Below are 27,029 nucleotides of genomic sequence, written 5' to 3' on the forward strand. Positions count from 1 at the left end.
CACACACCACTGTAGTGTAATGGCTGAACCTTCACTTCAGGAGATTTCTGTGTTCACCAAGCATTTCTGATTATTTCAGTCTTTGACTGAATCATGGTGCTTGGCCCCTTGAGAGATTCATCTTAAGGAGTCCTTTGAGGGGGAATAAAAGATGAAATACAACCCGAATGTTTAGAGTTCAACTTTTTGACAATCACTAACATTGCCCGAACTTATCAAATAACAGAAAGAATAACAAAGTTAGGGTCCACATCTGTTTAATGCAAAATTGACAATCAAGTCTTAAGTAGCCCGCCAGATAACAGTAGTAACAAACGTGTACCTCTGCAACCACATCCCAACCCCACTGAAGCTGACAAGTGTAAATATTACAAAAATTCTGACAGTTATTGTACAGTACATTGTATATTTGTGCACACAGAAAAAAATTAACACTGTAATCAATCTTAAGAAAATCCTGGTGCACAAAAAAGTTCAAACTTTATAATTGATCACTGTATTGCAGACAGGACAATGTCTCACTTCCAACTATGATAAATGTTTTGCTGCATTAAAAAAATTGAATTAATAAGCGCTACGACATTCTCAACTGCGATCCTTCTTTTTCCAGAGTTGTGTTTTCTTGCTACGAATTCCCATTCCAGCCAAGTTTTAAAAAACTTAAACCAGAGTTAGGTATGCCTGTTGCAACATAAATTGCGATGCAGAGCTGAATTCCTGCATTCCGCAATGCTGCCCATCTTCTGTCTTTCCAGGGTTGCACTAATTGGAGCCACGTTACTTCCAAGATGATGGGACAAAATAAGAATTCTAAACAATGAGGTGGTCTCCAGGTCCTGAAGCACTTCCTCAGAATGTGTGTTGCAAGTGTAATTTTCTCTTTCAGTACTTGACTTCATTCAAGAGCTAAACAAAAATATGCAAAAGGAATCTGTTTTTCTCGTGGCTCTATTTAACTATAGCATATTCTAGACATTAAAATTCTGAGACTGGCAAATAATAACTGCAAACGTTTTGCTTTTACATAAGAATTCAAAGAAAATCACACGCCAATTTCAGCTGATGCTTTTAAAGAATAAAATGGCTTTAGAAGTGGAAATCTTGTCACTGCATGATCCTGTGATCAACAAAAGCCCAGTTAATGTCTTTCAGTGAATGCTGCTGTCAGATTTCTGATCATGCCTCATTTTTTCATTCTTCACCATGTAGATAAAATAGGCTAGAGTTTCCTTTTCGTTGACTGGAATGGTCCTAAAATGACGACTGATTGTCTAGGGGAGAAAAAGATGATATTTATTTTTTTAAAAATTAGGACATATTTTCCATTTTCATTGAAAGTGTGTTACATTTCAAGCAGGTACTTTCCCCTGCAGCTTATGGAACCCAGTACAGTATAGATGATCTTTCTGCCCCATTTGCATAACCATGTCCACCTGCACAAGGTATTGAGATTATAACTATCACATACACAGTTAATACTCTTCTTTTAAATCATCAACAAATGCACAGAAGATAACAAGAACCACACCAGGATTGCTGTGTTATCTGCAGTTTGAAAAAAAAAACAAGACAAATTATAAAGGGTAACTGAAAAAGTAAAAATCTTACTATGAAGAATGAAATATTTAAACCCAAATTTCAATAGAAACATGGGAGAACTGCCCAAAGACTGTTCAGTCATTTTGAGATTGCGAGTGATCCTTGTTGATATGCACAACAACTCAGCTCTCCAGAAATTGGATTCCCATCAGAGGGAAAACATTTCATGCAAGACTGGCCTCCCAGCAGCACAAGAGGTTGCAAAACATTCAGGGAATTACAATATCAGTCATGTTTCACTATTCCTTGAGGAATCAAAGGTTTCATTCAAAAGGGATTGGGGAGGCTCTGGAAAGCAGAATTACTACACAGAAGCAGGTTACAAAATCAAATCACTAGCAAGACTTAGCAACTGGTAAACGAACTTGGACAAATCCCTCAACTACAATGAATTGCCAACAGCAGGAAAACGAGGAACAAAGAAGCTGATTACTTTGCATTGAAAGGATAGGTCATAAAAATTCTACTGATCTGCACTCCTTGATTAGCTAAATCAAGTCACATAGGTATTGTAAAGCACACAAAATAATGCCAAATTCACCATGTTATGCTGTAGCAGAAACTAATAAACTTTCAAATTTGAATCTTGGAACATGTTAAAATTGCTCATAATATAGTCAGAGATGTACAGCATGGAAACAGACCCTTCGGTCCAACCCATCCATGCCGACCAGATATCCCAGCCCAATCTAATCCCCACCTGCCAGCACCCGGCCCACATCCCTCCAAACCCTTCCTATTCATATACCCATCCAAATGCCTCTTAAATGTTGCAATTGTACCAGCCTCTACCACATCCTCTGGCAGCTCATTCCATACACCTACCACCCTCTGTGTGAAAAAGTTACCTCTTAGGTCTCTTTTATATCTTTCCCCTCTCACCCTAAACCTATGCCCTCTAGTCTTGGACTCCCCGACCCCAGGGAAAAGACTTTGTCTATTTATCCTATCCATGCCCCTCAATTTTGTAAACCTCTACAAGGTCACCCCTCAGCCTCTGACGCTCCAGGGAAAACAGCCCCAGCCTGTTCAGCCGCTCCCTGTAGCTCAAATCCTCCAACCTTGGCAACATCCTTGTAAAATGTTTTCTGAACCCTTTCAAGTTTCACAACATCTTTCCGATAGGAAGGAGACCAGAATTGCATGCAATATTCCAACAGTGGCCTAACCAATGTCCTGTACAGCCGCAACATGACATCCCAACTCCTGTACTCAATACTCTGGACCAATAAAGGAAAGCATACCAAACCCCTTCTTCACTTTTCCTATCTACCTGCGACTTCACTTTCAAGGGGCTATGAACCTGCACTCCAAGGTCTCTTTGTTCAGCAACACTCCCTATGACCTTACCATGAAGTCCTGCTAAGATTTGCTTTCCCAAAAGTACAGCACCTCACATTTATCTGAATTAAACTCCATCTGCCACTTCTCAGTCCATTGGCCCATCTGGTCCAGATCCTGATGTAATCTGAGGTAACCCTCTTCACTGTCCACTACACCTCCAATTTTGGTGTCATCTGCAAACTTACTAACTGTACCTCTTATGCTCACATCCAAATCATTTATGTAAATGACAAAAAGTAGAGGGCCCAGCACCAAGCCTTGTGGCACTCCACTGGTCACAGGCCTCCAGTCTGAAAACCAACCCTCCACCACCACCCTCTGACTCTGCCTTTGAGCCAGTTCTGTATCCAAATGGCTAGCTCTCCCTGTATTCCATGAGATCTAACCTTGCTGATCAGTCTCCCATGGGGAACCTTGTTGAATGCCTTATTGAAGTCCATATAGATCACATCTACTGCTCTGCCCTCATCAATCGTCTTTGTTACTTCTTCAAAAAAACTCAATCAAGTTTGTGAGACATGATTTACCACGCACAAAGCCACGTTGACTATCCCGAATCAGTCCTTGCCTTTTCAAATACATGTACATACTTTCCCTCAGGATTCCCTCCAACAACTTGCCCACCACTGAGGTCAGGCTCACCGGTCTATAGTTCCCTGGCTTGTCTTTACCACCCTTCTTAAACAGTGGCACCACATTTGCCAACCTCCAGTCTTCCGGCACCTCACCTGTGACTATCGATGATACAAATATCTCAGCAAGAGGCCCAGCAATCACTTCTCTAGCTTCCCACAGAGTTCTCAGGTACACCTAATCACCTCTTGGGGATTCATCCACCTTTAACCGTTTCAAGATATGCAGCACTTCCTCCTTCGTAATCTAGACATTTTGCATGATGTCACCATCTATTTCCCTACAGTCTATATCTTCCATACCCTTTTCCACAGTAAATACTGATGCAAAATATTCATTTAGTATCTCCCCCATTTTCTGTGGCTCCACACAAAGACCGCCTTGCTGATCTTGATTCCTGAAGAAGGGCCTGTGCCAGAAACGTCGAATCTCCTGTTCCCTGGATGCTGCCTGACCTGCTGTGCTGTTCCAGCAATAAAGTTTCAACAATCCTATTCTCTCCCTAGTTACCCTTTTGTCCTTAACATATTTGTAAAATCCCTTTGGATTCTTCTCAATTGTATTTGCCAAAGCTATCTCATGTCCCCGTTTTGCCCTCCTGATTTCCCTCGTAAGTATACTCCTACTTTCTTTATACTCTAAGGATTCACTCGATCTATCCTGTCTGTACCTGACATATGCTTCCTTCTTTTTCTTAAGCAAACCCTCAATTTCTTTAGTCATCCAGCATTCCCTATACCTACCAGCCTTCCCTTTCACCCTAACAGGAATATACTTACTCTGGATTCTTATCTCATTTCTGAAGGCTTCCCATTTTCCAGCCGTCCCTTTACCTGTGAACATCTGCCTCCAATCAGCTTTCGAAAGTTCTTGCCTAATACTATCAAAATTGGCCTTTCTCCAATTTAAAACTTCAATAATGCTGATCTTGAGTACACCAAAGCTAATCTCAGCAATTCAATGCAAGGGTGGGGGAAGAACATCAGTACACAGTACATGTAATTGCTGGCCAGGATCCCCAGGTAATAACATGTGTGGACATCAACTGAGGATGGAACTCTTCAATCCAGACTGTGTCCAAATCTCACCCAGGCACATTAAAATAATCTGGTATCACGGGTCCGAAAGGGTTAATGCTTGACTCAGTGCTGGGCCAGTATTTACTGCCATCCATAGATGCTGTCAAGAAGGTGGCAGAGAGTTGTGTTCTTGAACTACTGCAATTCCCTTGTGCTGTAGATGGACTCAACACCATTGGGGAGGGAATTTCAGGACTTTGACACTGAAGGAACGGCGATATATTTCCAAGTCATGATGCTGATCGGCTTGGATGGGCACTTGCACATGGTGGTCTTCCATGTACCTGTTGCTCTTGATCTGCCAGATGGAAGTGGCCACTGGTTTGGAAGATGCTGTCTAAGCAAGTCAGATGAATTTCTGCAGTACACTGTATACACACTGCTGCTACTGAGCTTTGGTGGTGGTGGAAGTAGTGGATGTTTGCGAATGTGGTGCCAATCAAATGGACTGCTTTATCCTGGATAGTGTCAAGCTTCCTTGAGTGCTGTTGGAGTGGCACTCATCCAGACAACTGGAGAGTGAGTATTACATCCACACTCCTGACTTGAGCCTTGTAGATAGTGGACAAGCTTTGGTGAGTTACTCACTGCAAGATTTTCAGGCTCTGACCTGTTCGTGTAGCCACACTATTCATGTGGAAAATTCAACTCAGTTTCTGGTCAGTGTTAACCACAGCATGATGGCGGTGTGGGATTCAATGACGGTAATGCCAGTGAATATCAAGGAGCAAAGGTTAGATTGTCTGTTATTGGAGATGGTCATTGCCTGACACTTTTGGCATGAATATTACATTCCACTTTTCAGTCCTAGTGTTCCTAAAAAAAATCTCTGCAGTAATAGATGTTGTACTCATGTAGTCTGTAAATAATTGCAGTCATACAATATGCTGTTTCTTGAACAAGACTTTTAGTCAGATGAGAACAGTACATAGCCTTATCTATAATAGATCACTTTGGGCATGAAAGAATTCACAACTTCCTGAATGCAACCTGGTGACAAGAGAGGAACACTTTCCACAACGTCATGACCAGTGGTGATCAGCACCATTTCCAAATGGTGCCAAGTAAGAGAAATTAGAATCTGGGACTTCAGGAAAAAAAGCATGTTGGTGACAGAGAAGACTTCAGGAGAAGGAGATGTCACAAATTTTGTGACAACACTCAACAAAGGAGAATACTTCAGAGGACACTACAGAAAGTGCTCAGGAGCAAAGGAAATAAGCAATTCCCAAGGCAGAGGTACAGGCCAAATCACGAGGTGGCCTGTTGAAGCAGTCCTAAGCCCACGTTGAATTAGTGAGCCAACAGCTGCACGAGTCATAACATGGAAATCCCTTACACAAACAGGGAAGCCTTAAACAGCAACAGTAACTCATGTCAAAATTGCACCAACTTAAAATCTGCAGCTCCTATTGGGGTTCAGTGGCGCAGTGCACAAATACACTGAGGCAGGGCAGGAAAAACAAAACAAAGGATCATGAGAGAATATTCATACATTCCAAGAATGAGAGTCAGCAAAAATCTCTAGCCATGAACATGAAACACACTGGGCAATTGAAAGATGGTCACTATTCTAATTGAACAGAATTATTTTCAGGAAACAAGAAAGCAACAAGAGTCTTAACAAGGTTCTGAAGCAAGGGAGAAACTTTACAAGACGAAGGATGGCAAGATTCCCGTTACTGCAGAATGAAAATCTTAAAGGAACATAAAATACCTAATCATGTTAGGAAACTGTGGTATCAGAAATAGTATTACCAGCAAGATTTATCTTCAGAAATGGGCTAAATAAAAATCAAAACTTGATACCAAAAAAAAATTCTTGAACAGCTCCCAAATTAGACAGTTAAACAGAAGCTTAAAGTATCAATACAATTTGTTACATAATTAGATGTATAGCAGATGATGTTATTGGTTGAACTTGAGAACATAAATATGAGTAGGAGTAAGCCATATGGTACCTCATCAAGTAGGCCTGTCATGTCATTCATCAAGACCTTAACTGATGTAGCTCAGGCCTCAATTCTTTTGACATACCAGCTCTCATAGTTCTCAACTCCCCTGATACTTCAATAATCTTAACTCCTCTTTAAATACTTTCAGAGATCCAAACTCCAGCTCGATCAGTAGAGAACTGCAGACATTCACCACTCCTTGGGAGAAGACATTTCTTCACATCTGAGTTTTAATTGACTGTCTGCTTATTCTATAAGTATGGCCTCTAAGCAAGATTACCCCACAAATTGGAATATCATCTTAATGTTGATCCTATCAACTCCCCCCCGCCCCGCCACGTTGTCTACGTTTCAGTGAGATCATCTCTCGTTCTTCTAAACGAGAATGAATAAAGGCTTAACCTATTCTTGTTAAGTCAAGCCCTTCACCCCAAGGGGCAGTCTAGTGAATCGATTTTGAACTGCCTCCAATGCCAGTATATCCTTTCTCAACCAAAACTGTGTGCACAACTCCAGGGGCAGGTGAATCTACACCCTGTGCAATGTTAACAAAGACTTCCTTACTTTTAAATTCCAATATCTAAATCTTAATTGCTTGCTGAACCTGCATGCAAACTATGCTCTATGCACACAAAAAAATCAGATAACTCTGTGCTGTGCTTTTTTCAAAGTCTCTATTTAAATAATATCCTGCCTTTGATTCTTCTGACCAAATCTCTGACTTTCCTATATTTCTGTGGCAAGTTTTTTGCCAACTCCCTACCCATACCCCTTTGCAGATTTCTTACATCAGAACATGCACTCCCACCTACTTTTGTATTCTCATACATTACATTACGCCCCCTCCTCAAAGTTATTAATACAGATAGCAATTGAGGCCCAAGAACTGGCACTCCACTAGATAAGTCTTTCCAACCTGAAAAAGATCCACTGATGACAATTTTTCTGAATCTAGAATCCATGTTAATATATTAACCCCAATATTATGAGCAACATTACATCAGCTCCTAACTGTTGTAGCCTTTTAAGTGGCACCTTATCAGGCGTCTTATGCAAATTTACTTGTTACATCCCCAAAGAATTCTTGTAAATTTGTCAAACCTGACTTCCCTTTTACAAAACCATTTTGACTGACTCCATTAAGCTTTTCTAAACACTATTTCTTCCTTAACACGAACTCTAGCATTTTTCCAATGAAGATGTTAGGCCAACTAGCCTAGTTTCCTACTTTGTTTCGCTTCTTCTTCAACAGTGGCGCCACATTAGCAGTTTTCCAATCTGCTGTAACCCTCCTACAATCCAGTGAGTTCCGGAATACTTTGACCCATGCTTCCACTATTTCACAGCCACTTCCTTTAAAACCTTTGGATGCAGGCCATTAAGACCTGGCAACTCGCCTGCCTTCAGTCACATTAGCTTGCCAATTATTTTGTCCCTCGTGATAGCAACAGTTACAAGATCTTTTCTCCCATAAAACCTTGCTAATGTCTTTGGGATGAAAAAGTGTCTTCTACCATGAAAATCGACAATATATTTGTTTAAATTAACTGCCGTTGCCCTGCTCCCTGTTATTAATTCCACAGTTGCATTATCCAAGTGTCCCACACTTAATTTAGCAATCTTTTTCTTCACATAGTCAGAATTTCTTGCTGCTTGTTTCATTATTCCTTGTCAGTTTACTTTCATAATCAAAACCAAAGAACCTCAGATGTTAGAAATCAGAAACAGCAGCAGAAATTGCTAGAAAAGCTCAGCAGGTCTGGAAGCACATATGAAGAGAAATCAGAGTTAACGCTTCAGGTCCAGTGACCCTTTGTTGGAAATGCACCCGAAGCGTTAATTCTAATTTCTCTTCACAGATGCTGCCAGACCTGCTGAGTTTTCCAGAAATTTCTGTTTTTACTTTCATTATCAATTTCCTCGCTCATTATTGGCATTTTAAGTCAGCCACTGCTGTGTTCACAAAAGATTTCCAATCCAAATAGCCCTTTTGTCTGCCACTTCTGTAGTCCTATGCAAAATACAGGATCTCTTGGTTAGTTAAATTGGAATAAAAACAAAGTCTTGCATCATAAGTGAGACGAAAAACTGACGATAGTGGTTTGGATGAAATAATTTCCACAAGTGTCCAAACTAGAGAATCCAGATTCCTAGTGGCAAAGTTTTTCATGAAGATCAAACTAAGCAGCAACTGAATGGACTACACCACTGAAAAGGATGCAAAGTGATAGACAACGAAAGATTCTGCTACAGAATTGAGCCAGATTGCCACACTGCATAAAGTCTGTCAGTCACTGAAGCGACTGGAAAAGGTAAAGATTGAGCAAAATACCCAACCTCGTAACCTCCCAAATAAAGAACCCCAACAAAATAAAAGGCCATTACATCAGTCAGTAACAAATCTGCAGCTATCAAAATTGAGGAAGTGAAAAAAATGGTTTCAATCACTTCTGGAGCGCAAAGTTGAAAGCCCAGAATATTGAAAAAATTGAGGATGTGAAAGCTGAACATAAGAAGTTAGGAGGCAAGTTAAAATGCAGGCCCTCAAAATGGAGTAATCTCAGGATTACTCCCAGTGCCATGTGTTGGCAACAGCAGGAATAAGAGGATCGATCAAATGAATGCATAGCTGGAGAAATGGTGTACCAGAGAGGGGCTTAGCTTCTTGAGGCATTGGCATAGTTTCTGGGAAAGGTGGGACCTGTATAAGCTGGACGAGTTGCACCTAGATGGAACAAATACCCTTGGGGAGGCTTTTGGTAAGGTTTTAAACTAATATGGCAGGAGAATGGGAATCAAAAATTACACTTTGATGGGTCAGATTCAGATGAGGAAACAGAAGATAGAATTAGTTAGTGATGTCGTCAGCAATCTGGAAAGTCAAAAGAAACAAGGGTTAAAAAGCGCCCAAAGGAAATCAAGAGAGTTGAGCTGTTTATATTTCGATGCAAGGAGTATTACAAATAAGGCAGGTGAACTAAGGGCACAAAGAGACTGTTGGAATGGCGTCATTGCTATAATGGCTAAAGGAGGGCAGAATTGGCAATTCAATATCCCTGGATATGCAGTTTTCAGGCACGATAGAGGTGGTGACAAAAAAAAAGGAGCAGGGGTGGCAGTATTGGTTACAGTTGTGAAAGGAATGATATACTAAATGGATTAACAAATGAGGCTTTTATGAGTTGAGCTTAGGACTTAAAAACAAAAGTGTGGGCAATCACACTTACAAGACAAACTACAGACAACTCCCTCCCTCCAGCGCCCCCCCCCAACCAAATAGGAAGAGGAAGATAGAACATATACATCAACAGATTTCTGTCTATAGGAATAAGAGAGCAATAACAGGAGGAGAGGACTTCAACTATTCCAATAGCAATTGGGTTTCAAACAAAGTAAGGGACATGAGGGTGAAAAACTCATACACTGTATTCAAGAATTTTGTTTAAACATTAGGTGACAAGCCCACTGAGAGGAGATGCAATTCTGGATTTAGTTTTGGGAAATGAAGATAGGCAAATGGGTAAACTGATAGTGGGTTACCATTTGGGGAGAGTGACTACAACTTGGTTAGATGTCGTATTATTATGGAAAAAAGGACAGAGGTAAATCAGGAGTAAAAAAGTTTTAACTTGGGGAGAAGAAAATTTTACAAAACTGAGAAGTGACGTGGCTGAGGTGGACTGGTCAGCGCTGCTCAAGGATAAATCAGTAGGAAACCAGTGGGAGGCACCAAAAAGTGAGATCCTTAGGGGAAAAGGCAAGTGTGCCCCCTCCAAAAATAAGAATGGTATTGCTAAATCTATGCCCTCATAGTTCTCTCGAAAAATACAAGGAAAGATTAAACAGATTCTGGGTAATTCAAGATGGAGGAAGGGAAAAAAATGTGGATCTAAGTGCTACGCCTTTTTTTTTTTTTAGGTATTTTAGGTGTTGGAGGTGATTTCCTCGAATTCCAGGAGCAGCAATTACTGTTTTATATGATGTTGCATTGTTTTGGAACTTTGAGGAAAAAAGTATCAAAACAACTGTACTTTTAAAAAAAGCAGGACAAGAGACAAAGGCCGCGAACACATGGTCACAGAAAGAAACCTATACTGCTGTCTGACACTGCAAATCTGCACAGTTACTGTCATTGCTGTTTGAGTTCAAATATCTCTGGACATCAGAGTGAGACTAGGAAAAAATGTTAACAACAACAAAATTCATAGCTGACCTTGGAGGAACCTGTGAGGAAGAGTTCACAGCACATGACCAGATAAATGCATAATTTTTGAGTGTAACCTTGCAGTAAATCTACAATAGTGAGTAGAATAGGTTCTTTCTTGATGTGATCTGTCTCTTGATTAAATCTTAAAAATATAAACCATAAGTACTCAGTTAGCCTGGAGCAGTTTTTTTTTTAGAACCATAAGACAGTGCTATTTTCAGGGTCTACAGATTGTGAAGGAGCAAAGGTAGCCTTTAGTACAGTGATGTACTCTTCCTGTCGGATGTGGGAGTTCAGAGAGAGTTTGAATGTTACCGATTATTATGTCTGCAGGAAGTGTCTTTGGTTGCAAATCCTACCAGATTGTTGGAGCGGCAGTTAGAAGCAATGAGGAATATATAGGAGCTGGGAGTGTGATGGATGGCAGATAGGAAGAGGGAAAAGCTGCAGATAGTCAAGTCAATGGGTTAACTCTAGCAGAGGGAGGCAGGCAGGCAGAGTAGGAATCTCCTGTGACTATCCCCATCTCAAACAAGTATACAATCTTGTAGGGGAAAATGTAGGGGATGATGGACTCTCAGGAGAATGTAACATGAACAAGTTTCTGGTACTGAGAATGGCTCTAATGTAGTGAGGGGTAATCGGTTGTGATAGGGGACTCTAGTCAGAGGCACAGACAGATGTTTCTGCGGCTGGAAGCAAGAAATCAGAATGATGTGTTGCCTCCCTGGTGCCAGGCTCAAGGATATCTCGGAGAGGGTGCAGAATGTTCTCAAAGGGGAAAGGGACCAGCAGGAAGTCAAAGGAAGTGGTAGGGGCTGATACAATTACAACATTTAAAAGGCATCCGGATGGGTACATGAATAGGAAGGGTTTAGACGGACAAGGGCCAAATGCTGGCAAATGGGACTAGATTAAGTTGGGATATCTGGTTGACATGGACGAGGTGGACTGAAGGGTCTGCTTCAGTGCTGTACATCTCTATGACTCTGACAAAACAAAAGCTTATGTTAGTCACAAACAACAACACTGCAGATCGCCTAGAGGAGTACAGGGATCAAGTATAAAGAAAAGGAAATCAAACAGAGGGCGTGAAAACAAATTAGCAAGATAAAGGAAACCCCAAGGATATAGCAAACATTTTAAATGAGGTTTTTGACTCTATTCATAACGGAAAGGGATGATTTGGATATAGTAATCTGAGAAAACCAGTGTGAAATACTGGACAAAATAATCAAACAATATAATTATAGACCAAAATAATCATGAAGTTAGAGGAGTTGAATCCTTGAAAGTGGATGGATTGTTCGAGGATTTTGAAAGAGTTCAGGGACAAAATAGTAGATGTTCTGAGGATTATTTTCCCTTCTTCACTAGACTGACATGAGGTGTCAGAAGACTAGAGGACTGTAAATGTGGGTCCATTGTTTAAAAAGGTACAAAAGAAATGCTAAACAATTAAAGGACAGTTGGTCTTACTTCGGTGGTGAATAATGTTTGGAATCAATACTGAGAGATCGTATAAACTGTTACTGAGAAAGGCATGGACTGGTCAGGGGTAGTAAGCATGGCTTTACAAATTTAACTGAATTCTTTAAGTGACAAGGAAGACATGGCAGACTGGTCAAAAAAGTAAAAGCCTACGGGATACAGGGTGGTGTGTCAAATTGGACCTAAAGTTGGCTTAGTAATAGGAAACAAAGGGTAATAGTGATGTCTGCTCATGTAAATGGAAAGCTGCTTCAAGTGGTCTTCCTCAAGGCTCAGTTTTGGGACACCCGCTATTTGATTTATACATTAATAATTTGGACTTGAACAGGTGGGACATAATTGGGAAATTTGCAGATTACACAAAAATTGGCCACGTTGTGCATAGTGCAATGGATAACTGTGGGCTCCAAAATGATATAGATGGATGGACGAGTGGACAAGAAAGTGGCAGGTGAAGTTCAATTCTGATAATTGCAAGGTAATGCATGTAAGGAATGTACTGACCGGGGTTGGGGGTGGGAGGTGAAATATTGCGACTACAAGATCAGGTCAGAACTGGTAGGAAATCTGTAGTGAATAACTTGCATCCTGTCTTCCATCTACACAGCACAAGTTGGGAGTATAATGGAAAGCTCTCCACTTACCTGGAACAGTGTAGCTTAATACCAGTCAGAACAAAGCAACCCACTCAACAGACACCCCATCCACTACCTTTAACATTCATTCCCTGATGCACGTCAGCAACAGTGCATATCATCTCTAAGATGCACTTGAGCAACTCACTCAAGTTCCTTCAACTGCAAATTCTACAACTTGGAAGGCAGCTGATATGTGATATAACATTATCACCTGCAAGTTGTTTCCCCCAAAGTCACACATCATAAGAACCTGGAATCATACCACCACAGATTTCTCGTCAGTAGATCAAAATCCTCACTCCCCCTTTCCAACAGCAGGTAGATCTATACCAGGCACACTGTGGTAGATCAAGGTGGTGAACCACCACCTTAAATGCAATTGGGGAATGCTACAAATTGTGAACTCAGTAGCAAAACCAATATCTATGAATTGAATTAATTCAAATCACTACCATAGCAGTTTACATGTATTCAAAGAAATCCAAGGAAATGAAGTGTTGAACATTTCCAGTAGAGACTCTCTATCCAATCCATTTGCTTTTGTAGTGCTGCTTACCCAGTGATTAAAATGTTCAGTTTTCAGTGAGTCTTGACACTGATGAGATGGTGGACCCAAAACATTGCCCTAGGCTCCACTCTTGAAGGATCCACTAAAGATAGTTCCCCAAGTATAATGTGACATCTTTTATATTTTTAAAAAACATAATTTTAAGTTATAATATATCAATTTGGGAATTTATTCATTTTAAAGCACCATATTCCTAATATGCAGGTACAAAGAAGTTTTAATTTCTTCCCTGCTACAGAAGCCTGAAAGAACCTTATTCATTTTAACATTGAGTGGTATAGAAATCAATGCTTCACATTAAGTCGTTTCAAGTGATTTTCAGGAACACAAACATAATTTTAAGTGAGGATTCCTGCACATCAAACAGGGTCAATGTTAGAGAGCTTCCACAAACTACAACAAGCAATGTATGACTAAAACTATAGCAAAATCTCCTGATTGAAGCAGGATTAGTTCTCCAGCAAAAAGCAGTCGCTGGAGGATAATTACACAATACAAAACCACAGACATCAGAGCAAACCAGTAACTTAGAGCAAGGGAATCTCCAGGGATGATGGCAGTGCAATTACCCATTGATATCTATTCTCACTGGTACTTGTATTGTCATCATGTACAGTGCCTTAAATACTTCCTGCTAAGTGTGCCATACTAAAATGTAATAGTTTAAAACACATTAGTAACTTGGGCAAAAAGAAATGTTGCAAACTTTTCAATGTAGGATCCTATTCACAATTCAGCAACTTAATTTGGCAAAATAATTTTAAAGTGTCACACACTCCACAGTCAGCTTATTTTGTGACAATAGTTAAACAACAGCAAATAAATACGCTGAAATGAAAAGACCAGAGAATGTATAATACCTCAGCTAGCTGAGCTTTATTTAGTCCAGGTCTGGTCTGTAGTTTGAAGTGTCTCTTATAACGCCTCAGCGTGTTTACTTGCAATTGAAACAAATCAACCTAAACAAAAAAAAGAAAAAAAAGGTTTGAGTATTTTTTGGGTAAATCAAGTTGACAGCCACAAAACAAAGTTAGAAGTAATCTCAAAAAGATAGAAATGATGATTGACAATATGAGTAGAGGATTATTTCAGGAAACAAGGATTGAAAAAAGGAAAAGCTATACGCAAGACTTCTGTACCCTAATAACAAACATCTACAGGTCTGTACCAAATTGCAGGCTGTGAGATTGCTCATTCCAACTATGATACATTGTCTTCGATAGTTAAGTGGCACAAACTAAAATTGGGAGCATACAAAACAACAGTTTAAAATGATACTACAAAATCCACAGAATTACAGAAATGGTACAAAATAAAATATTTATGGTGTTGTAAATTTGAAACCAAGTTGTATGGCTATAGGCAAAGAGTGAGGGAGCATTGCTCTTTTAAAAAAAAAATCACAAACAATTGGTTTCGGCTTCTGCTGTATGCTTCTACACTTCTGCACAAGATGAATGTTCTCAGAGCCACATCCTTGCCTCACCCTCAATTATCTTCATCCAAAAGTAGCCACTTTCTTTTCAAAGTTTGGACAGGACAGTACCTGTTCTCTGACTGGAGTATAACAGGCTGGAGACAAGACATCGGCACCAAGACATCTACATAAAAGTATGAGTAGGAGTAGGCCATTCGAACACTTCAGGCGAAAGTGAGGACTGCAGATACTGGAGATCAGAGTCACAAGTGTGGTGCTGGAAAAGCACAGCAAGTTAGGCAGCATCAGAGAAGCAGGAAAATTGATGTTTTGGGCCGAAGATGAAAGGCTTTTGCCAGAAACGCCTATTTTCCTGCTTCTCTGATGCTGCATGAACTGCTGTCCATTCGAAAACTTCAGCATGCTCAGACATTCAATAAGATTGTGGCTGAGCCCACTTATCCTGATAAACTTTCATACCATTTCTTAACCAGAATCTATCCACCTCTACCTCACAAAGTATTTTAGGACTGCTTCCATCATTTTTCAAGAAGAGTCTAAAAGATTGTCAACCTTCAAAGAAAAAAAAATTGCTTCATCCGTTAAGTAGGCAACCCCGATTTTGACAAAGTTCCCACAAGAACAAACAGCCTCTGTACATCAATCACCTCCAGAACTACTAAACTTTAGTAGCTGTAAGCTTAGTCTGTCTGACCTTTCTACATAACACAACTTGTTAATTCCAGGTATTGGACTGGTAAACCTCTGAACTGCTTCAAACACATTTACATCCTTCCTCAAATAAAATGAACTATACAACACTACTATTCCAGATGTGGGCCTTAACTGCCTTCCATAGCTGAGGCAAAGCTTCTTGACTGTTGTATTCTTTTCCCTCATAACAGGTTATAACATTCAATCAGTTTTCATAACTACTTCCTGTATCTGCATACTAATCTTTTGTGATTCATGCACTACGCCAAGATCCTTTTGTACCGCAAAGTTCAGCACTCTCCCATTTGATAATTTTTTTTTCAGAAAGGATAACTTCACATTTTCCCATACTATATGTCATCTGCCCAGATCATTGCTCACTCACTTACACTATCTATATTCCCCTCCCCTTGCCTCTATGTCCTCTTCACAACTTACTTGCCTAGCCAGCTTTGTCATCAACTTTGGTAATTAACCTGACAATCCATCCCTTCATCGATGTAATTTATCTAGATTGTAAACAATTGAAGTTCCAGCACCAATCCTTGTAGAACACCACTCATTACATCTTACCACCCTGAGGAAGACCCATTTATGCTTACTCTCTGCTTTCTGTTAGTCAGCCAGTCTTTAATCCAACTCGTAAAAGACACTTTTTATACCTCAGGTACTATGTGCAGTTCTTGGCACCACTTTACAGGAAGAACGAGAAAGCACGAGAGAGTGCAGAAGCGGGTAACTAGAGTGGTTTCAGGTGGGAAACTTGTTATGATGATAGATTGAAGGAGCTGGGAATGTTCTCCTTGGAGTGCAGATAGCTTAAAGGCTTTCAAAAACAGATTTTCAAAGTCATGAGCAGGCTGGATAGAGATGAATGGGGGCAACTGTTTTCACTCAAAAGGAACAGGCAGCACAGAACTAAAATAATCTGCAAAAGATGCAAAGGTGAAGTGAGGAAACACTTTCACTCAACAGATAAGTAGGCATGGAATGCACTGCCTGGAAGTGCTGAGGAGGCTTGTTCAAATGAAATAGTCAAGAGCTCATTGGATGATTACTTGGATAAAAATAAACATACAAGGGCACAGGGATAAAGCAGGACATTGGCACCAGTTTTTAATGCTCATTTAATAGGCCAGTGCAGCACAAGAGGTTGAGTGGTCTCCTTCTAGACTGTAATCTTTGTGATTCTTTAATCTACTAATCACTGATAAAGTTCTCCATCAAAGATTATTGTGGAATAAAAAAAAAACTTGTATAATATCTTCTGGAAATCCAAATAAAGTACATCTACTGATCTCCCTTCATGGTCGGCATATGTTACTTCTACAAAGTCATCAGTAGATCAGCAAAACGTTTTGCTTTCACAAAAACCATCTTGGATCTGCCTAATTACTTTTACCTCAGTGCCCGGCTTTAACAATATTTTCTAATATTTCCAGCCACCAGGAATGGAAAACTGGAATAATTATTTTTGACTTTTTGGAATACCAAGCATCAGAGTAACGATATAACCCAAGAACACCAAGCTAATTTCAGTGAAAAGGAACAATTCCATTCATAATGTTAAACTACAAATTCTTCTACCTCGGGTAACTGGGTCATGATTTTAGTTAATGACCAGATCTGGAGTGCTACACAATTATCACAAGAAAGGAAGATTTTGTATTTATAACGTAGCTTTCACTCACTTGGAATTTAACAGAATAGTTCCAAGGTACACTCCCTGCTCTAATTTAGGAAAATGTGGCCAATTCGTGCACACCATTGCACCACAAACAGCAACAATCATTTACTTTTGAAGTCAGGATAAATATTGACCGGGACAGAGGAAAACTCTATTCTTCCCCGTAAGATAATAACAGCCATAGAATCTTTCAACTTTTATCTTCTGGGGCTTACAAGGCCTCAGTTTAGAATCTCACCTTAAAACAAGTATTAAAAAGTGCAACATTCATTCAGTCCTGTACTGAAGTATTGACCTAGACTTCATACCCAGTTCTAGGGAGTAACACTTGAACTCTCAGTGTCAACTCAAGCAAAGTGCTTTGTCTGATAACCCCTTAGCTAAACCAAATCATATCACTATTCTACCTGATTTTGACAGCAGTTATTCAAAGTTCCAAATATTTAAATCTCCTCAAACAATAAACTTAATGTATTAACAAATACAGATTTGACTCAACAGTAACTCTTCCCCAACTTGGACAGGTATTGAACAATAGTTAGCTCCCACAAAAGTGCATATTAGCATGAAACAGTACCATTCTGAGTGTGCCATCATGGCCAAAATGTTAGATATCTGAACAAAAAAAAACACAGGTTGATTGAAGGAATAGTGCACTTTGTTATACATGTCATCTTGTGGATGAGACATTTGTCACAAATGTGAAGTTTGTAAGATTGTTATGTTTTGGGACTCTCTGCAATCTAGTGCAACGAGGAAACAGAAATTTTCCCCAAGATTGGGTGGCTTGGTTGTGAAAGGCAAAGAGGGCCCAGGCTGTTTGAAGGAAGAAAGCGCAAGATATCTGCACCTGTGGACAACGACAAGACCAATCTGTGATGACTCTAATCACACACTGCTAATCTCAGTCTTACAGGATGGTGGTAGGAATGTCTGATTTTATAAATGGATGTACTTTATTAAATGCAGAGAGCAAAGACAACCATTCTACATCATCTTCATTGACCTCACAAAAGGCCTTTGGTGTTGTGAGCAGAGACGGCCTGTTCAAAGCCCTCACCAGGATTGGTTGTCACTTGAGGCTCTTCAGGATAGTTCAGTCATTCCACAGAGACATGAAGGGCATCCAATCATCACAGCTCTTCTTTGGAGGCCTTCAACATTCACAGTGGTGTGAAGCTGGGATGTGCGCTCACCCCCCACCCTGTTTGGCATCATCTTCGCAGTCATGTAAGCACGCCTTTGGAACATCATTTGATGTACCTCCACCAGAAGGCTGTTCAATCTGACCCAGCCGAGGGTGAAAACCAAGGTTTGTGAAGTACTTATCAGGGACATGTTGCTTGCAGACCACGTGGTACTGGAAGAGCAACTGCAACACTTCATGGACAGCTCAAGACCCTGCCAGGACTTCAGCTTGACCATCAGCCAAGACGACTAACGTGTTGGGTCAAGGCGTTGAGCACTCCTCTACCATTACAAACAACAACTATGAGCTGGAGATAGTCCACAAGTTTACAAACCTTGGCTCCACTATCACAGACAGTCTCTCCCTAGACTCCAAGATCAACAGACAAATCGGACAAGCAGCCTCAACATTCGTCAGGCTAACAGACAGTCTGAGAGAACAGAAAGCTGCTGACGAATACTAAGATTGCTGTCTACAGGGCCTGCTTCCTCAGCACACTGCTTTATGGCAGCGAGACCTGGAACCTCTACTCCAGACAAGAGCAGCGTCTCAACACCTTCCACCTTCCCAGCCCGAGACGCATCCGGGACATCAAGTGGACTTGCAGAGTCATCAACAATGAGGTCCTGGCCCATGCCCAGACACCCAGCTCCAACAACACCATTACCGCTGGCTGGGCCACGTGCATTGCATGTCAGACAGGAGGATCCTGAAAGACCTGATGTATGAGGATCTGGCCTCCGGCAAGAGAGCAGAAGGCTGGCCCCATCTTCATTTCAAAAATGTCTGCAAGTGAGACGTGAAGTCACTGAACATGAACATTGAGAGGTGGGAGGACATTGCAAGCGATCGCTCTCGCTGGAGCCTGGAATTTCGCAGAGGTCTAAAAAGAGGAGGAGAAGAGAAGCTGAGGCTTGCTGAAGACAAGCGCACCCACCGAAAAAACAGCCGCACCAAGACAACACCTTCAAGTGCAGTCGCTGCAGGCGCGTCTGCCACTCCAGTGTGGGCCTCTACAGCTACAGCAGACACTGCTCTACCAACAAAGACTGAAGCAAAACTTCCCAGGCATAGATCCATGGTTTTGCGAGACTAACGGATGTCACCACTTTAATTCTAAGATAGAACAGAGTTGATTTAGCAAACAGTCAATCAGCACTTCCACCTGGATACAAAGCCCATGTGATTTCTGCCGACATTGGTTTGAGACAGGAACTAGTCGTAGAAAGCATTGAAGTATCAGCATATAGGATTTTTTTTAAAAAGGTAACCCTGAACCCCTCAGACAGATAAATCTGCAATAATCATGGAAAGCGAGAGAAGGCAGAAAGGTAAAGATAGCTATCGTTCATTACACAGGTGAGAGCTCACGCTTGGATTTAAGACACTACCTACGTCAGCACAAGGCTGGAAGAGCTGTCAGACTTTAGCCAGATGTGGACATCACTTTGAAAGTGAATTTGGGGTTGGAGGTTATCTGGCTGGAAAAGGGAAAACAAACCATCAGGAGGGAGAATGCCTAAGACCTACCTAGTCCATAGCCAATGTCCAATAGCAGGGGAATTAAGGTTAAATGGGGGTGAAGTCTTCTGGAGTTTAAAGTTGCTTATTGAAATAGTGTGTAATCATTAGTGTTTTTAGTTTGTTACAATAAAAATGGTGTTAATCTTAAACTCTTGAAAGACCCTTCCAGTAGCTTGGGGATATTTAAACTTTTATTTAAAGGTTGTTTGCCTTTATATTTATCTTGCAATCAATCTCACTTATACCAAGTATAACAGTGATTAATCAAAAAAAAAACAAAACTATACAGTGTGTTCTGGGTTGTACAATATGCTATACATCTGTCAACATTTCTTCTAAAGGGTTAAACTGCAGAGGTAAAATTTGAATACAGAAGATAGAACAATCTCATTTGTATATAATGATGTCAGAAGGATATAGAATTGTATGAGTAGAATTGTATGATTGGATTGCAAAAGTCCCAAACCAAAAATCACCTAAACAACCAGCGCTGCACACACTTACCTCTGGAGACTCCGCATCATGGTCTGGTGAATCACCTCCATCATCATCACTACCTTTTCTCTTCCTCTTGTTTCGCACACTTTGTATGAAACTTTTATGAAAGTCACATATGTACAGATGTCGAACCTGAGAAAGAAATATTTAACAAAAAGAAAAACAAATTACAACAAACTGATTCTCATAAGAAACAAGAAGCAAAAAACTCATTGCAGAATGGTGATGATTCAAATCTGAGAGAGAGGGGGAAACTGGCAGTTGAATTGGAATTAAAAACACTTCTTCCCAAGTTCTTGACAAAAGTTTGCAACCACTGCAAATTCATTTCATGAGACTCTAAAATCATTACCTACTAAGCACCATCCTGATTGGGTTGTGTTGGGGAGGAAGGGGAGATTACAAGATTGCTTTTGTGATTAAAGTAGACTACAAAATTCAACCACCTGATTACTTAGACAGTCGTGAAGAATTATCACATATCTCAGTCAAAATAGGCCTACATTGCTCCAAAATACTGTTCATTGACACCCTGACTTATTGTAGACTCATTCTACCCGTAGGGCAGAATCATCACTGAAGATGGGGTTCTTTCCATTCAGGCAATGCTGCCAGTTAATGAATGTCTTGCAGTTATATGGTGCTGCTCATAGTCCCCAAAATGTATGAAAATATTTTACAGACAAAGATGCACACCATGAAAGGAAATCATCATTATGACATAGGGAACAAGACAGGGAGAAAAGTGAGGACTGCAGATGCTGGAGACCAGAGTTGAAAATTGTGATGCTGGAAAAACACAGCAGGCCAGGCAGTGACGTTTCTGCCATTCCTGAAGAAGGGCTTATGCCCGAAACGTCGATTCTCCTGCTCCTCGGATGCTGCCTGGCCTGTGTTTTTCCAGCATCACATTTTTCAACATAGGGAACAAGACAACCAATTGGCATCATGCCAGCAGCAACCAGATCATCTGCTTTTCAAAACATCTAAATTATCATAACACCAGGGATAAACCTCCCTTTCACCTTCAAAACAGTGTCTTTTTTCAAAATGCCCACCTGAGAGTAAATAGGGTTATGGTTAGGGTTAGGGATAGGGACTGATTCCTCACCTGAAGGATGACACCTCTGACAATGCAGCACCCCCTCTATACTGGACTGGAGTATCAAAAAGGCTTTTATTTTGATGTGCAACTTCTCCTGTGAACTTGAACCCATGACCTTCTGACACAATGGAAATGCTACCCATTAAACTAAGGCCAACACTGCCCTAAGGCAGTGACTTAGGTAAACAAACGGGCAGCTCCTTACAAGAGTGTGAACTCCACAACTGGGAAATAGAATTGCCCAAATGTCCAAAGTAAACCAAAAAAGCAACATAGGTGGTGGTCATTGTTAGGTCTCGAAGTAGCTGCACGCAGGGAGGTCAAGGCAATTTCTTATTTGCTAAACTGGTGCGGATCTAGAGTGCACTATCTGAAGTAGTGGTGGTGATTCAGTAGTGACTTGTAAAATGGAATTGGATACTTAAACCAAACAACATTTCGCAAATATCTTATTGAAATTTTCAGCTGACATTGAAAACTCTGAAGATGGGCAACAGATCTAAAGCAAAACTTAAAGCTTTAAATCAGCTAAGTCAAAATTTGACAGAACAAATCATAACCTTTTTAAAAGTCATTACTGAGTCAGCACTTCTTTTAAAAATAACCTAGTGAATGACATTGTAGCAAAGAAAGCAAGTTCGGTGTTCTGCATGATACAAAGGCACATTTCCCAATACAGAGGTGTCAGCCTTGACTGAGTCACATCTGATTCAGAAGGCTGTGGGTTCAAGTGCCACTCAAATGACTGCAGACCAAAATCTTGCCACTGTCATCGTCAGCATTCGGAAAGCCTTTTGACTGTTAGCAACTATTGTGGCACTTGCCAACTATAGCTACTGCACTAACTGCAATTAATGTGCACTTGGCCATAAAATTGCAACGGCCACATTTAAGTGACAGATTTAAATGTAGCAAAATAGCGACTTACAGAAGTGTTATCAGACATAACTACTCTTTACATAGTTTGATGTTAATTTAAGATGAGTAGCAAAATGTCTGGACAAAACGATCGGCCAGAAGGAAGTTCTTGAAGGTGAGAGTGAATGCTAGTGGGGTTTAGGAAGGGTATTTTAGAGTCCACAGCCTGTTGAAATCATAGCCATAAATAACTCATCGAGAATAAGATGTCAGAATTAAAGAATGCAGAGGATTGAACATTTTAGAAACAAGGAGTGGTAAAATCTGTTTGAGGAGTGATTTAGGTACAGGTTCCTTGACAGTGCTACTGTGCAAGAAGTCAGTGGAAGATGTGCAACAGATGTCTTATTTTTCATTACTTTGTAGGTAAACTGCTCACCTAGTTTTCAATGTTCCTCCCAATATTACATAGTATAACTATTAGCACACTAACATAAAACTCTTAGTGCCCTCCAGACCCGGACAAACCTGCTTCCAAACCAACTCATGAAGCAGAAATTAGCTTCAAAGTGTTCACAGTCAAGAGGCAATAGTCATCAAGCTGCAGTCCCTGGCACAGTTGCCAAATACATTGACAATACTGACTGCTCTGAATACTAGAAACTTTCAGCACACAACTATTGGATGGAAATTGCTCCCATGCAGAGACCAGACGTCTCTAAGCCACAACCCAACGGAACAGGCAGCTGTCAAGATGGGTCTGCAGCCTAAGGATTATTTGGTCTCTGGTAAGGAAGCACTTGTGGTAGCAAAGTTGGTTTACAATGCACCATGGATAAAAGCAAGGAGACACAGGATAGTTCTTCCAAAAGGTTTTCATAGTTTAGCATGGGCTGAATGGTTCCCTTGTGCACTGAAAGGCTCTTAACCCACACCTATGTATGTGAAAAGTTAGGCAGAATGCATTTGTTTGATCTCTCAGCAACGATGGAAACTGCACAATTCGGATGCATCTGGGTTTGGATGCAATACCCTTGTGATCAAATGGCTTTCCCCACTGACTTATCCCTACTCAAATTTCAAATTAGCAGCAGAGAAAGCTTCTAAAGGATATTCCCTGTTGAAGATAGCAAAATGTCAGCTCAAGACAAACAAACAATCAGAAAAATCAAATTTCCCCTTTCCCACTCTGTTCCTGAACACATCATACAAAACCACCTCTCATTAAATATATTCTCCAATTCTGGTAGATAGCAGCCACAGTCACTCAGCATCTGAGACCAAAAGGTTTATGGTTTTGTGTCCCAGAGACATGAATACACAATCCAGTCTGAGACTCTTGTACAGTACTGAGGGAGGGCTGCACTGCCACCATTGAATGGAAACTCAGACTGGCATCTTGGCTGGTTGTTTTAAGATTTCATTGCAAAGATCAGGACGGTCTCACCAATTCAATATTTACTGATCAAACCTTTTAACAACATCATCAAAAAAACAGTCACAATGCTTTGTGTTACCCTTCATCTTTAAATTGGCAGCAGTGAGCATTATTTAAAATCATTTCAGTGGCTAAAAAGTGTGTTGAGTTGGTCTGAGGCAGGAAAGGCACTATATAAATGCAAGTTCTTTTCTCACCCTTCTTCCCTTCACAACACCCTATAGTAATCCCTTTTCTTCCAAAGCTTCCCATACTCTAGAATTGATTGTTCCTTCACTGCCCATATAGCACCAACTTGTGGAGTCAGTGTACGGTCCAACATCACTAATTCAACTCAAATACTTCAAATAAGTCGCAATTATAGGTGATAGCCCACTGAAGTACTTTACCAACACAAGCCAAAATATATCCTTGCCTGACATTTGAGGACAGACACTCGTGCTAGTCAGGGAGCATGATCATGGTCTCAGCATACAGGGCAGGCCACTTCAGATTCAGACAAGGTGAAGTCTCTCACTCAGGGTGGCGAATGTGAGAAATTCTCCACCACAGAAGGCAGGGAGGCCAAATAATTCAATGTTTAAGAAAGAAATTGAAAAATTTCTAGAGGCTAAAACGTTAAGGAGAGAATACAGCATTGAGATAGAGGATCAGCCATGGTCATGTTGAAAGGCTCAATGGGTCAAATGGCTTACTGTTTTACAGAGTCATATGGCACAGAAACAGACGTTTCGCTCCATCCAGTCCATACTGAACATAATCCCAAACTAAACTAATCCCACCTACCTGCACTTGGCCCATATCCCTCAAACCCCTTCCATTCATATACATAGCCAAGTGTCTTTTAAACATTGTAATTGTGCCCACATGCCCTACTCCCCTCTGGAAGCTCATTTTACACACTAACCACCCTCTGTGCAAACTGTTGCTCTGATTCTGTGTTTTCAGAAAGTACAGAAAATAAAAGATTGGGACCAGATCTTTAAGGAATGAAGTTCAGATACATTACTATAAAAGGTTTGTAATGCTCAATGCAGGAAACAGCCAGATTAGACCGCTTGGCCCCTTGAGACTGCTCCCCACTCAATATGATCATAGTTGATCATCAACCTTAACTTGAATCCCCTTCCTGTTCACCATCTCTTTCGATCTTAGACAAAAAATTCTGTCAAAATCTTCAGCAATTGATGGTAAAGCACCTGTCTTTTTAAACTTAGATTGATAGACACCTCCTAGCAAAGAATGTTAAGAGATAGGGAGAAGGGGCTATATGGAGTCAATCTCAGGTCAGCCACAAGCTCAGTGAGTGGGTGGTTGGAGGGCCTGAATGGTCTCTTGTTTATTTTGAATGTCAGGATTAGCATGGACCCCTTCGCCGATTTCCCCCTTTCTTGAAGCCAGTCAATCAATCTAATGATTAAGCACCCCCCTATCTCCCGCCCTCATGACACTAGCTAAAGTAGAATAAGATCAAGAATGAAAGCGGGAGCTTTCCTAGTCTGCTACAGGGGCTGCTCAATTACTAACTCGAAGACTCAAAAGAACATGACACATTCTGGCCCGGGGAAACTCAAGTAAGGACCGCGATTACTCCGTCGCCACAGACTCCCCAATGTTAATCTGGAGGTCACACCAGCGTCAGTTTAAACACAACAGCGAGCGTGTGTGGAAACTGCTGGCCTTTTAACCACCCGGAGAAAGGGAACTAACAACAAGAAAAATCCCCACCTGGTATTTTAACCTTTTAAATAAACAAAGATAGCTCAAGTTTGTACAGGCAGTTCAAATCTACTATTTTCAGGCCTTTAATCGACCGCACAATGTTGTTTCACATCAGCTTCTACACAGTACTGTATATGTGTTCAATCTTCCTCTACCAACGATGTTACTTTGCAGAATGTATATTTATTTTTAAAAGGGGGAGGGGAGAGAAACAATTAAGAGTCAACAGACTTACGTTCTTGTCGGTTTCCAGTTTGAGTTTCTTCTGTGAAATACTTTTCTGGATTCTCTTGCTAAAGCTGGCGTTGCCGGCTGGGCGGTTGCACCTCTCTCCATCATCAACCAGACAACAAATGTGGCCAAAGCCTGGAGCCCCGGCGCCGCCATCCCGGCTGTCTTCTTCGGTACTGAAACCGTTCATTTTTTTTTCCTACTGTCCCCCCCCCCCCAACCCCCTCCCACTTTGGAACCCCTTTCTCGCTCTCCTCAAATACTCTTCTTCTACCCCTAAACCGGGTTCAGAGAACGGTTCTATCAACTCAACGCAAGTGTGTGGGGATTCGAAACCAGCGGTAGCACTCTCAGTTCCACAACAAGCAACGAAAAAAAACTCATATATACACATATAAAAAGAATTCAATATGGCAGAAAACGTCTCTTTAACGGTAGGTTAAAGAACTCACATTGCAACTTTCTTAGTGAGAAGTGGTGGGGGTGGGGGAGATGGGAACAGAAGGGTGATCGAATTCTTATTTTTAAAACAAAAATTACAACTCTCTAAGAAGCTCACAATGGCCGGGCTGTTCCATGCAAAGCCCTTTATGACAATTATTCGCTTTCCTGCGCCGATAACGCGCGTCTTTGCAGAAGAAAAAAATGACAAAAAAAGGGGTGCTGAAGAGGAAGAAAAAGAGATGGAAAGAAAAATTATCCACCCGGATTAAAGTACGGTGTTTTCATTCAGTCTTATTGGACACACGTACAATACAAACCTCGAGCTTAAATGGATAATAAAGCAACGCGCACCATACGTCTTACACACGTCTCCCTCCCCTTTAAAAAGACGGTAAAAGGGTGGGAATGGAAACAAAAAACACAAACGACAGCAACAAAATATAATAAATTACACTGACGTCCGCCCGCTGCAGTGCTTGGGCTGCTGCTGGCGAACAGCTGTTGCCATGTACCAACGTTCCAAATGGAATCCAGGAAATAATGCCCCTGCATTGATACATTACCAGCGTTCCAAACCCGAGGAGCCTACCGCTTCGCCCGCACTGCAACACGGGAACTGTAGTTCCTCCCGGCTCGCTGCCACACATGTCACGTGTTGTTACCAGGAGGCAGTGAGGACTACAACTCC

The 27,029-nt window shown here is 40.9% G+C and overlaps 1 protein-coding gene across 2 annotated transcripts; it reads right to left on the reverse strand.

The window, feature by feature from the left end:
• Positions 1-240: 240 nt before the first annotated feature.
• sap30l (sap30-like) lies at positions 241-27,003 on the reverse strand. Of its 2 annotated transcripts, none has more exons than XM_087973910.1 (4): positions 26,800-27,003; positions 20,550-20,675; positions 14,375-14,473; positions 241-1,271 (listed from the first exon to the last, which is right to left on the reverse strand). In XM_087973910.1, the coding sequence occupies exons 1-4, from the start codon at positions 26,986-26,988 to the stop codon at positions 1,149-1,151; spliced, it is 537 nt and encodes a 178-aa protein (XP_087830036.1). In that variant the 5' UTR covers positions 26,989-27,003; the 3' UTR covers positions 241-1,148. The 2 variants fall into 2 exon arrangements, with proteins under 2 accessions (XP_087830036.1, XP_043560396.1); XM_043704461.2 differs by lacking the exon at positions 26,800-27,003 and adding an exon at positions 25,902-26,789.
• Between the last annotated feature and the right edge of the window lie 26 nt (positions 27,004-27,029).

This window comes from Chiloscyllium plagiosum, unplaced genomic scaffold (genome assembly GCF_037043375.1).
Source record: "Chiloscyllium plagiosum isolate Xiang-an unplaced genomic scaffold, Cpla_swu_hap1 HiC_scaffold_2, whole genome shotgun sequence".
NCBI lineage: Eukaryota > Metazoa > Chordata > Chondrichthyes > Orectolobiformes > Hemiscylliidae > Chiloscyllium > Chiloscyllium plagiosum.

Bases quoted from the DNA above. Each gene is read 5' to 3' on its own strand.
- sap30l (XM_087973910.1), bottom strand. From the start codon at position 26,988: ATGTGTGGCAGCGAGCCGGGAGGAACTACAGTTCCCGTGTTGCAGTGC. The intron at 14,474-20,549 runs GTAAGTGTGTGC...TTTTTTGTTTAG, and splicing joins ATGATGCGGAGTCTCCAGAG to GTTGATTTGTTTCAATTGCA. The intron at 1,272-14,374 runs GTATTATACATT...TTTCTCCCCTAG, and splicing joins ATAAAGCTCAGCTAGCTGAG to ACAATCAGTCGTCATTTTAG.